This window comes from Gekko japonicus, unplaced genomic scaffold, assembly GCF_001447785.1.
Source record: "Gekko japonicus isolate JY-2015 unplaced genomic scaffold, Gekko_japonicus_V1.1 scaffold324, whole genome shotgun sequence".
NCBI classification, from domain to species: Eukaryota; Metazoa; Chordata; class Lepidosauria; order Squamata; family Gekkonidae; genus Gekko; species Gekko japonicus.
This window is the reverse complement of record NW_015168056.1, coordinates 365,444-378,669: the sequence shown is the minus strand read 5'-3', so window position 1 is coordinate 378,669 and position 13,226 is coordinate 365,444. Positions and strand designations below refer to the sequence as shown.

The 13,226-nt window shown below is 49.7% G+C and overlaps 1 protein-coding gene across 1 annotated transcript in view; it reads right to left on the bottom strand.

The window, feature by feature from the left end:
* CHD2 (chromodomain helicase DNA binding protein 2) overlaps window positions 1-13,226 on the bottom strand; it is a 112,767-nt gene that overhangs the window by 48,448 nt on the left and 51,093 nt on the right. The window contains 5 exon segments of the mRNA XM_015414497.1: window positions 18-180; window positions 3,459-3,647; window positions 5,377-5,567; window positions 7,703-7,792; window positions 12,790-13,006. Of these exon segments, the coding sequence (XP_015269983.1) occupies window positions 18-180; window positions 3,459-3,647; window positions 5,377-5,567; window positions 7,703-7,792; window positions 12,790-13,006 (850 nt within the window).

The following is a 13,226-nucleotide window of genomic DNA, read 5'->3' as shown; positions in this document are numbered from 1 at the left end:
CCCCCGAAGCTACCCACCAAGAGCAACTCCTGGCTATTCTCCCGCTCGTTTTCCTCAGGTGGCTTGATCAGATAGCAGTGGTTACAACACTTCTTCAGCTCCATCACAATGTTTAGGAAACCGGACGTGCTGCCCCGGGTCCCCTTGGAAAGGGCCTTGTAATTCCGGGTCAGAATCCACCTATGGACAAAACAAAGATGGGCTGAAAAGCAGACTCCTTTTGCGGCATCAAAAAGGCTGTCAGTATTAGGCGCTAAGCAGGGTGGGCCACACTGAGTCCTTGGACGGGAGACTACCAAGGGAGACTGGGGTCGCTATACAGAGGTGGGCAACGGCTGGTCCTCCCTTGCCTGGAACGCCCCGTTGATGGGGTTGCCGTGAGCCGGCTGTGACTCAACAGCATAGTTCTTTGAGGCATGAAGGACGAACAGTGGGGAGCATCAGACCATACCGGAGATGCCAGGCAGCCTAAAATTACACAAGCCACACCACGCAAACGGGTGTTTTCCCAAGGAGCATCTCTGCTTCAAAGGATCAGGCGATGGGTGATGTGAAAAGCCCTTGACGTGAGACCTGGAGAACAGCGGCCAATCAGAGGAGTCGAGACGCACCCTGACAGACCAATCATCTCCATGTGGGGCCAGCAGACAAGTGGGATAGCAGTAATGTACTAGGCCAGTGGTGGCGAACCTGTGGCACGGGGGCCAGAGGTGGCACTCAGAGCCCTTTCTGTGGGCACGCGTGCCATCGCCCCAGCCAGGCCCAGACCATCATTAAAGTGTCGAATTCTCTGTCAAATAATTTTAACTAAATGAAAGCAATTTGGGATTGTTTTCCTTACTTTGTTTGGATCATCTTAAGTTAATGTATGAATTGTTTTTTTCTAAAGTAAAACCTCAGTATTCAGGCTAAATTGCCGTGTTGGCACTCTGCGATAAATAAGTGGGTTTTGGGTCGCAGTTTGGGCACTCGGTCTCTAAAAGGTTCGCCATCAATGTACTAGACTGAGTTGGTGAAACGGTGCCTTTGGACCCTGAATTAAAAGTAGTAGAAGCTTTCATCCCAATCTAGATTCCCCTCAGAGGAGCCAACCGGTGTATCTCTGCATGTGTTGCTGATCTAGGCGCTTTTCCAGGCTGGGAGAAAACAAACCAGCAGTACAGTTGTGTGTTTTTTTAAATAATTCAGAGGGTAGCTGTATTGGTCTGCAATAGAAGAGCTAGATTCGAGTCCAATAGTACCTTGGAGACCAGCAAGATTTTGGGGAGATAAGCTTCTGAGAGTTAGTTTGGTGTAGTGATTAAGTGCGCGGACTCTAATCTGGGAGGACTGGGTTTGATTCCCCTCTCCTCCACTTGCAGCGGCTGGATGACCTTGGGCAAGCCATAGTTCTGTCAGAGCTGTTCTCTCAAGGGCAGTTCTGGAAAGAGGTCTCTCAGCCCCACCTACCTCACCTGATGTCTGTTGTGGGGAGGGGAAGGGGAAGGAGTTTGTAAGCCGCTCTGGGGCTGCGGTCACACGGAACATTAGCCACGCAAGAGAGACGGAAGACAGGCGGATTTTCTGGGCGCGATCTCACCGGCACATCTGAGAAGCGTAGGGCTTCTGTGGCACAACCGAGGCTTCCAGCCGAAAACGCGCAGCAAAAAACTAGTACCTCGGAGGTACTAGTTTCCGGAAACCGTGAGGCAAGGGCGGGCGTCTGATTGCGTTTCCGGTGGCATCCGGCACCCGCCCATCCCCTTGCAAAAAAGGTGTTTCCCCCCCAAGTCTCCGTGGATGCGCACACGCACCCAACGGAGCATGCGCATTTGTCGTGTACGCAAAAAAAGAAAACCAGTTTGCCACACCGCGCGCATCTTCGTTGCGCGCAGGCGTGTCCTGTGATCGGCACCTCTCCCTACCCACGGAACCTCCACGGTACCTCCACAGGACCTCCACGGGAGGTCTGATCGCTTAACCGCGCATTAGTTTGCCCCGGGGCAAACAGCCACGCTTCCCCCCGCATTTTCCTGCCCGTGTGACCGGAGCCTGAGACTCCGAGTGAAGGGCCGGGGTATAAACCCAATCTCCTCCTCTTCTTCTTCTTCTTCTCTTCTTCAAAGCTCCCTTCGTCACACACAAGTAGGAATGGAGATCTCGGAGTCTTTTTATCCCACTTAGAAGGCAGGAGAGGCGTTGAAAAGAATAGTTTGTAGAGGATGGGACGCTACAATGCATACAGTCATCAGCTTAATCAGAGCAGACAGGAAACGCTTTGGGGCATCAAACTAGTGTCCTTAGCGAGGTAAAAAATCCTGTGTTCCTGTTAAACTCTGTGGGGGTCCACTATTCTGAACTTGTGAGTTAACTCTTGGTCTCTGAGGTGCTACTTGCTGGGCTCTGAGGTGCTACGGCTCGAAATCTAACTTTTCTCAATAATAATGCAAAGACATGACAGGCAGCCTCCTTGGAGGGCAAGTAAGCAGGGGTCGTTTCATAGACTAAGAGCCAGGGGGGCTCATTAGCATAACTCATGAGCATATGCCACACACCCTGACATCACCGGAAGTGTGTCATAAGGCCACACCCCCTGACATCACCGGAAGTGTGTCATAAGGCCACACCCCCTGCCGTCACCGGAAGTGTGTCATAAGGCCACACCCACCACTCAGTTGGTCTTAGTCTTAAAGGTTAGTCTTAAAGGTGCTATTTGTTCATCTTAAAGGTACTATTTGAACTCTTGGACTATTTTGCAGCAACAGACTAACACAGCTAATTCCTCTGAATCTAAACCCACCACTCAGGTTCCACCCCCAAAATCTCCAAGGTATTGCAAGGCCGGCGGGAGTGCGAGTGCGAGGAAGCCCCGCAAAGGCCCTCCCTGGCCCCAGGCAGGCAGGGGTGGGGAGAGGCGGGGAGGAAGCAACTTACCCTCCCTCTTCTCCTGCCTCCTCCTGGCTGAATGAGGGCCGGAAGCAGGGCGGCCGAAAGCAGGGGGCGGGGCTTCGTCATGAGCCCCGCCCCCCGTACCTCACCCGGGGGAACTGCGATCCCCCGCGATCCCCCCCAAATCGACCCCTGCAAGTAAGGCTGCTGACTATATGCTCCAATCACACCAAATGCAGAGATGGAGGCTGACAAGGGAGGACGAATGGGGTAGTGTGGCATCTCATACAGAGATACAGTGGGCAGCCTCCTTTGCGGAATGATTTGGGCTCACGGGCACTTTAAATATGTGGCAGGGTATTAGCTTTCTGAAGAAGTGAGCAGTGACTTCTGAAAGCGCCCCTCCCCTGCCACATGTTTTGTTAGTCTTTAAGGTGCCCCTGGGCTCTTGCTCTTATCTACCGCTACAGACAAACAGAGCTACCCATCTTGAGACAGACACCTTAAATTAATTTTAGTTCTAACAGTTCACTCACAGCACAAACTCTCGGAGCAGCCACTGTACCCCCAAAATGATTTCAGGCACCTACTTATAATACTGCTTCTGTAGGGCGGACATCTCCACACGCAGGATCTGCTCCACTTTGGCAGGGAGAGATTTCTCCACGTCTTTCTTCACTCTGCGCAGAAGGAATGGTTCCAGGACTTTGTGGAGACTCTGGTAGCCATTTTCACGCCCCTTCCCGTGGTCGTCTTCAAAATCTTCCCAGGACTCAAACCTGATAGCCAAGGCAATGCATTGGGGGGGGGGGGAGATGTCAGGATTAGACAAACTAGCAATACTTGTATCACGATGTCCTGCCAACATAATCAGTGCAGTGTAGCAGTCAGTGTTGGGCTAGGATCTGGGAGACCCAGATTCGAATCCCCACTCTGCCAGGGAAGCTTGCTGGGTGACCTTTCGGCCAATCACACACTCTCAGTCCAACCAACCTCACAAGGTTGTTATGAGGATAAAATGGAGATGAGAATGATGTAAGAAGAAGAGAAGAAGAAGAGATTGGATTTATACCCCACCCTTCACTCGGAGTCTCAGAGTGGCTTACAAACTCCTTTCCCTTCCCCTCCCCACGACAGACACCTTGTGAGGTGGGTGGGGCTGAGAGAACTCTTGACACAAACTGCTCTTTTTCAAGGATAGCTGTGCCAGAGCTTGCGACTGACCCAAGGTCACATCAGCAGGTGCAAGTGGAGGAGTGGGGAATCAAACCCGGTTCTCCCAGATTAGAGTCTGCACACTTAACCACTGCACCAAACTGGCTCTCAGCTGCTTTGGGTCACCACTGGGGAGAAACATGGGAACATAAATGAAGTAAATATAACAATAAGAAGAGAAGAGAGAGAAGAGGTTGGATTTATACCCCACCCTTCACTCGGAGTCTCAGAGTGGCTTACAAACTCCTTTCCCTTCCCCTTCCCACAACAGACACCCCCGTGAGGTAGGTGGGGCTGAGATGCTCTGCCGAGGACTGTCCTTGAGAGAACAGCTCTGACAGAACTATGGAGTGCCCAAGGTCATCCATCAGCTGCGAGTGGAGGCGTGGGGAGTCAAGTAAATAAATTCAAGGGTTTCCAGATTTGTACATTCCAGAATGAGGTATGTCTGTGGGAATTAGTTTATTTAGAAAAGTGTCTACGCTGCGCTGCCTTCTTGTGGCAGAGCCTCAGGAGGTGACACAGACGGAGAGCCAAAGGGAAAGAGGAGTACCACAAAATATCCTGTCTGTGCATCTGCTGGGCACACTCACTTCTATGATGAGATTTGTTTTTTTTAAATGCTTATACCCTGCCTTCTGCCCACGGCAGCTAACGACGCAAATCGTAAGGACATCACCACCCAAGTCCGTTAACGAGACATTAACATTCAAGCTAAAAGCAGAAAATTAAAAACCAACGCAAATAAAAAAACAAAAAGGCAAACACAGATTAAAACCCAACACATGGATTAAACCCACAGCCAGATGAACCAAAGCCTTCCTAAATGGGGCCCAAAAAGGTGCCCTCTGCACCCACTCGGGTAATATTACGTTTGTAGAAAATCTGAATTCTGCAACTTCTGGCTTATTTGTTTCATCCTTCTGCCAATCACTGGTTGGGGCTAGGAGGAGGTCTGTATGTGCCAAACCCTGTAAATTGTATCTAGCCCACCAATTCCACCCCATAATATAGCTTCTTAAATTCTGCCTACACCCTTCTGAGCATATCTACCAACAGAATTACAGAGTAGAAGTTTGGGGTGATTTATAAATTTTTTTTTTTTGGGGGGGGGACTGAGATTTGCCAGACTCAGTTCCTGCCCTTATGTCACCAGAGGCACATAAACCAGCTTTTTTCTGAACTTCCTGTACTCCCGTTTTGTGCTCTGAGGCCGTGGCATTGCAACCCAGCTGCCTTTCCAACACAGCAGCGTGCCACCTCCGTCAAAAGCAAACCCGCAAGGAAGCTTACTTCTCCGGCATGATGAAATGCAGCAGGGACCAGAGCTCTTTCAGGGAATTCTGCAGCGGCGTCCCCGTGATGAGCAGCCGGTGGTTGGACTTGAAATCGATCAACGTCTTGTACAGCAGAGAGTCATCGTTCTTCAAGCGATGTGCTTCGTCCACACCCAGGAAGGCCCAGTTGATGCTTCCCAGGACAGCCTAAAGCCGAAACATGATGCGTGCCACTGAGCTGGGGTTCAAACTTGTTACCTTCACAAGCAGCTGCCGACTTTTCTGGCAAGCAGTCCCTGCACACTCACTGCGGAAGCAGAGGAATGGATCCAACCATCCTTCAATGGAGACTTCCTCCTACTTAGCACACGAAAAGAGCTTCGATTCATGAAGCTCAGACCCTGGAAATCTTGGTGGTTACTTTAAGGTGCTACTGGATTCGAATCTTGCACTTCCTCCAGCTTAAGACGGAGGTCCTGTGCCTGGGCTGGGGGGTGGGGATGAGATTAGGGATCCAACTCACAACTCTTGATGGGGCGTTGTTAACACCAACGCCAGCAGTGAAGAGTTTGGGCGCGAGTTTGGACGCCTCATTATCCATGGAGGCCCAAATGACAAACGTTGCCAGATCAGCATTTTCCCCTCTTCGTCGGGTCAGGCCGCTGGCTCCCTGCCTTTCTCCCCATGACTTAGCCACAGTGATCCATGCAATGGTCACCTCCAGGCTGGACTACCGTAACAAGCTATACACAGGGCTACCCTTGAGACTGACCTGGAAATGTCAGCTAAAGAACATAAGAACATAAGTGAAGCCAACGTTGGATCAGGCCAGTGGACTCTTTTGGATTGCTAGCTATTGGGGGAGGGGGACGTGCAGATCTGTCCTCACAGAGGAGGGAGAGCTTGTACCTGAATAAAACTTGGTTTTAAAGGTGCCACTGGACTGTTTTGGGCCGGGGGGCCCGGGGCGGGGGCTCTGCAACTTACCTGGCTGCTTCTTGCTCTGACTGAGGGCTGCTGGGAGCAGGGGGCGGGGCTTGTTGCATGTGCCCGCCCCCTGGGCTCTTTACTGCCGGAGCTTCGCTCCAGTGCGCTCCTGCAGGAAATGACCCCTGCTCCCATGTGAGATCAGGGCCTTGCGGGACCTGTTACAGTCCCGCAGGACCTGTAAGACAGAGCTGTTCCGCCAGGCCTTTGGTTGAGGCGGTGGGCATTCAGTCTGTCTTGGCCTCCCCTGCCCACAGAGCTGCCCGTAGCACTGTTGATGGAATTGTCAACTTAATCATCTGGCCGGAAAGCTTTAAGGACGGCCCGGAAAAAGCTTCTTGCCCAGTTTGCCATCTTGTTCTACTGTTCAGTATATGATTGCTTGACTGTTTTTAACTTGTTTTAATGTGTTTATTGTATTTATTGATATTACATTCTGTTGTGAGCTGCCTGGAGCCCATTTTGGGATAGGGTGGGATATGAATCCAATACATCACTACTACTTGCAACGGCTAAATTAACAATAGCCGCCCTGTGAAAATCCCCTAGTCCTCCCACATTATCTTTGTGGCATGATAAACTCTGGGAACAATTCGTCATGGCCAAAATGAACATCCAAATCCAGGAGGCCCAGGCTTCCAGTGACACTACGGCTAGGAAATTTAGGCGGCTCTGGTCACCGATAGTGAAATATATGACGAAACACGAGATACTGCCCTCAAATCACTATTATCATAGATGGTTGTTCCTATAATGTGATGGGTATGCCGGTTAGCAGGGTAGAGGATTGGGCCCACACTCACTGCATGGTCCACAGCAACATGTATGGGTGTTAAAGTCCCGAATACGTATAATAGGAAATCAGCAAATTAGAGCCAATTTGCACACCGAGGCTATGACTAGGGGTCTCTCTGGTCAATTGTGTTGAAAATCTATACACTTCTGTAAGATATATTGTACTGTGTTTGAGTTCATCCCTTCTTAGGCATTTGATTGTACTTTTTTGTAAAAGAATAAAAAATGTATTTGAAAAAAAATATGAATCCAATAAAAAAATTTTTTTTTAAATCAGAAATAAATAAATAAATAAATACACTAGATGAGGGAGGGATTTCTGTTCAGCATCCGCCTCCGAAAATGTTAGCAGCCATGTTCCTGAACTGTTCAAGGGAAATGAGGAAGCTAGCCCCAGGTAATCCAGGCAGTCCACTGTTGCTGATGGGCATGGACGTCCCTGGAAACACACCCGGCTACTAAGCCGAGGATGTCATACGCAAGCCCGGTATTTTTGCACAGGCATGAAGTAGGGAAGCAACACGGATTCCGTTGAGCTGCATGCCCGGCCGATCACGCACCTTATCTTTCAGGAGAATCTCATACGTCGTGATGACCACATTGAATTTCAGCCGTTTGGTCTGAGAGTGGATCCACTCATACTCGCGAATCTGAGGAAAAAGGGACAAAAAACCCCTGGAATTCACACACTTATTGTGAATGCCGGAACTTGTCGCAACAGCACTATTGTGAGTATTCGCAAGCTGCCTGGGAAGAAACACGGCCTGAGACTTTCTGTGGTCGCCGAGTGTCTCTAGTAGGCCACGTGGAAACAACACACAATCTATTTATTTAGGGACTTTCCCTGCCGCCTCTCCAGAAAACCCACTTGAGGAGGCTTAAAAAAAAGGTAAAGGTTCCCTTGCTCGAAAGCCAGCCGAATCCGACTCTAGGGTTGCGGTGCTCATCTCCGTTTCCAAGCCGAAGAGCCAGTGCTGTCCGAAGACGTTTCCGTGGTCATGTGGCCGGCATGCCTAAACACCAAGGCGCACGGAACGCTGTTCCCTCCCCACCGAAGCGGTACCTATTTATCTACTTGCAATTTCTTGCTTTCGAACTGCTAGGTTGGCAGGAGCTGGAACTAGAGACGGGAGCTCACTTCGCCATGCGGCACACTCGGGTCTCGAACTGCTGAACTACCGACCTTCCACAGCCTGCCGTTCAGCGTCTCAACCACTTGAGCCTCCGCAGCTCCTTACAAGGTAAAAATAAAATACCGTTTCTAATTAATAAACTATTTAAAAGCCATGAAAGAGCATTACATGCACCAAACTGGTACGGAGGCAGTTAAATCGCTAGCGGAAGGCCAAAAGTCTCAGCGCTGGACTCCAACCCCACCCACCCCACCCCCGCCCCCCAGGAAATTTCCCTGCCTTTTGCACAGCTACAAGACTCTGCTTCTCAAAAACGTCTGCCTTCATTTTAAAAAGGAAGGAAGGAAAACAAAGCCAGCTTCAGCTCTTCTGACTGTGAGGCCATCAGGTACGTGGGAAACAGTTTGCAAATCCCCAGTAGCGGGGGGGGGGGGTTGTAGAAAAAGCCCAGCAGGAACTCATTAGCATAATAGATCACACCCAACAGCAGGAACTCATTAGCATATTAGGCCACACCCCTGACAGCACAGCTCTTTAGCACATTAGGCCGCACCCCCATGTTACCAGAAGTGTGGTTATCCAGCCACACCCACCTTTTGCTTCTTATTCTGTTTACTCTGTTTGTGGTCAAAACCCAGGGATTTTTTTTTGTAGCAGGGACTCCTTTGCATGTTAGGCCACACACCCCTAATGTAGCCAATCCTGATGATTTCCTGCTGTTGGGTGTGGCCTATTATGGTAATGAGTTCCTGCTGGGTGTGGCCAACTCAGGAGCCAGCCGGAACTCCGTTCCTGTGCGTTCCTGCCCCAAAATAGCCCTGCCCAGTAGCCAGAGGGCTAGCCAGGGGAGGGTTCCCAGTGAGGGTTTCCAGCTCTGAGTTGGGAAATACTTGGGAGATTTTGGGGGCGGAGCCTGAGAGGGGCAGGTTTTGGGGAGGGAAAGGTAGAGCGCCACAGAGACCGCCTTCCAAGGTGGCCCTTTTCTCTAGGTGAGCTGATCTCTGCCACCTGGAGATCAGTTGTAATAAGGGCAGATCTCCAGCTACCACCTGGAGGTTTGTAAGCAGCAAGATACAACCGGGGTACAATAACTAGATCTTTGTATTATCGAAGTTTAGTGCAACTCCTTCGCCTTTTCGCAATCTACGAACGTTTCTATTTATAAACATTCCATCAAACTTCTAAGGATGAAAACATGCCAATAGATACATTAATGGAAAGGTAAAGGTAAAAGGTTCCCTTGCTCGAAAGCCAGTCGAGTCCGACTCTAGGGTTGCGGTGCTCATCTCCGTTTCCAAGCCGAAGAGCCAGCGCTGTCCGAAGACGTTTCTGTGGTCATGTGGCCGCCATGACTAGACACCAAGGCGCACGGAACGCTGTTACCTTCCCACTGAAGTGGTACCTATTTATCTACTTGCAATTTCTTGCTTTCGAACTGCTAGGTTGGCAGGAGTACATTAATGTAAACAGCCCTACTTCGTGGTCCGTTCTGATTTTCTTTTTCTCTTCCCTGTTGTAGTTTTACATAGCCAAAACAGGAGTGATAACACAGTACACTGAGTACAGTAAACAAGCAAGCACTGTATAAATAACGCAGGCCATGGAGTGCACAAAGGTCATGCAAAGGAAATGTATATTGTAACAAAAGCAAAAATAACAAAAATAACAAAAATAACAAGGGACCACATAAGCAAGATTACAAAGTGGTCAAAGTACTTGAGCTTCAGTTTCATTATCTGGCCTCCCAGGGAACAGTCAGAGTTGATTTCTTTTAGGATTGACTGATTTGATCTCCTGGCAGTCCAAGGGACTCTCAAGCGTCTTCTCCAGCACCATAGTTCAAAAGAATCTATTCTTCGGCGCTCGGCCTTCCTTACAGTCCAACTCTCGCAGCCATACATGACTACTGGGAAGACCATTGCTTTGACCATGCGGACTTTTGTTGGCAGGGTGATGTCTCTACTTTTTATCATGCTGTTTAGGTTCGCCATCGCTTTCCTCCCAAGGAGCAGGCGTCTTTTAATTTCATGGCTGCTGTCACAGTTTGTGGTGATCTGGGATCCCAGGAATGTGAAGTCTGTCACTACTTCCACGACTTCCCCTTCTATTTGCCAAGGAGTGATGGGGCCGGATGCCATGATCTTAGTTTTTTTGATGTTGAGCTTCAAGCCCACTTTTGCACTCTCCTCTTTTACCCTGAGCAAAAAGCTCTTTAGGTCCTCTTCACTTTCTGCCATTAGAGTGGTATCGTCTGCATATCTGAGGTTGTTGATCTTTTCCCCAGCAATCTTAATTCCCGCTTGTGATTCATCCAGGCCAGCATTTCGCATGATGTACTCTGCATATATATTAAATAAGCAAGGTGACAATATACATCCTTGTTGTACTCCTTTTCCTATGCTGAACCAATCAGTGGTTCCATATCCGGTTCTAACTGTCGCTGCTTGATCCTTATACAGGTTTCTCAAGAGACATGTGAGGTGGTCTGGTACTCCCATCTCTTTAGGGACCTGCCATAGTTTGTTGTGATCCACAGAGTCAAAGGCTTTAGCATAGTCAGTGAAGCAGAAGTAGATGTTTTTCTGGTACCCTCTTGCTTTCCATAAAGTCCATAAAAAGTACACATAAATTCATAAACAGATGACGAAGACTCCAGATTTTGATCTTCGTTTGGAGGGTTCTTCTTCAAAGAGTTCAAACTACTTCATCAAGTCCTGATAATGTACAGAAGACTTTAATCATGTATACGTAGGAAAAATCCTTCACGCGACACTCGTAAAGCACAGAAGCCTTCAGACCAGTAATACAGGAAAAATTCAGTCCTAATACTCATATAAAGCCGGACATCCGATCAATAGTGGAACATGTGATCAAACGGTCAGTAAGCCTCGGACCGCCGGAATCTGCCTTGATCAAGCCCTGAAACGGGGTCCGAGCCCAGCAGGAGAGGTGCTATGTAAAACTACAACACGGAAGAGAAAAAGAAAAGAAAAACGGACCACGAAACAGGGCTGTTTACATCCATGTATCTATCGGCATGTTTTCATCCTTAGAAGTTTGGTGGGATGTTTATTATAAACAGAACTTTTTGTAGATTGCGAAAAGGCGAAGGGGTTGCACTAAACTCCGATAATACAAAGATCTAGTTATCGTACCACGGTCGTATTTGGCTGCTTACCATTCCAACCCGTGATCTCTCTTATTTTTAACCACCTGGAGGGCTGGCATCCCTAGCTCCAGTGGAACTTCAGCGGGCCCCCTGGCCACCTTCCCCTCCCCGTCACTAGGGGAAGGTGACTAGGGGGAATGATGTAAGAACAGGTAGCAACGTGAAAAGCTTAAAACATCAGTGGTGGTAGAAAGCGCCCGCAAGCCACAGCCGAATTATGGCCGCTCTGTGAGGTTTCCAAAGTGAAAGTTGAACAGAGGCGGTTTTGCCATCGCCTGCCTCTGCGTAGCAACCCTGGACACTTCCCTAGTGGTCTCCCATCCAAAGACTAACCGGGGCTGACCCTGCTTAGCTTCCAAAATCTGATGGGCTCAGGCTAGCCTGGGCCACGCAGGTCAGGGCTAGTAAAGGTAAAGGTTCCCCTTGCTCGAAAGCCAGTCGAATCCGACTCTAGGGGGGGCGGTGTTCATCTCCGTTTCCAAGCTGTGGCGTATTCAATCTGACCAAAGTCTGTATGTGAACTCTGTCACTGAAACACCATGTGAAGCTTTCATCCTGGGCTAGGATCCTAATCCCTCAACTTGTAATTGGTAGCCCAGGAAGAACCAACCAATCACCAACAGCCAGTTCCAAGAGCAGGAACTATTGTGATTGGACCTTATCTCTGCAACCTCATTGGTTGATATTGTATAATAGGGCGTGGCTACATTAACCGGGAGAGTTTAAAAGTAGAACAGCTTCAATGTAAAAGCTGTTCTGGCTATCAGATGTTGACCCGTGTTGGGAGTTGTGTTGGAGTTGTTGAATAAAGCTGAATCACTCTCCGACTACTTTGTTAAGCGAGCGACTTAACACAAGCCGAAGAGCCAGCGCTGTCCGAAGACTTCTCTGTGGCCGTGTGGCTGGCGTGACTAGATGCCGAGGTGCAGGGAACACTATTTACCTTCCCACCGAAGTGGTACCTATTTATCTACTTGCAATTTCATGCTTTTGAACTGCTAGGTTGACAGGAGCTGGGGCCAGAGACGTGAGGCTCACTCCGTCATGCGGCACTCAGGTCTCAAACTGCTGAACTACAGATCTTCCAGTGTCTTAACCTCTGAGCCACCATGGCCCCCTAGGTCAGGGCTCCACATCAGTAAATCTCATTATTTTTGTCAGTCAAAACACATTTAGATCAACAGAGCAGCTACAACCCTGTACAGGAGTCCTTCCTAACTACTCTTCTCTCCGTTCAACACATACTGACCACCCACCTGTCCAGGAAGTCAACAGTCCTGACCATGCCCTCTCCCACCCCGCACCCCGAAGGGTAACCCCGCCTCCTCAGCTCGAGCCTACGCACAGTGTTCCTGCTCATCTGGTCTCCGATGTAGACAACCACGTTGATCTCGGGGGCCCAGATTTCAAACTCCCGCTGCCACGAGGTGAGGGTGGACAAGGGCACCACGATCAGGAAGGGGCCGTACAGCTGATGCTGGTGGAAAAGGCAGGAGAGGAAGGAGATTGTCTGGATGGTCTTCCCCAAGCCCATTTCGTCGGCCAGGATCACGCTGTTGTTCCTGAAAAGGAGTATCGATATGAGAAACGGCAGGGGTCATTTCCTGCGGGAGCGCACAGGAGCGGAGCTCCGGCAGTAAGAAGCCCAGGGGGCGGGCACATGCAACGAGCCCCACCCCCTGCTCCCAGCAGCCCTCAGTCGGGCCACAAGGAGCAAGAAGTGCCCCCCCCCATCTCGCCTTCAGGTACAAGCTCTCCCTCCTCTGTGAGGGCAGATCTGCG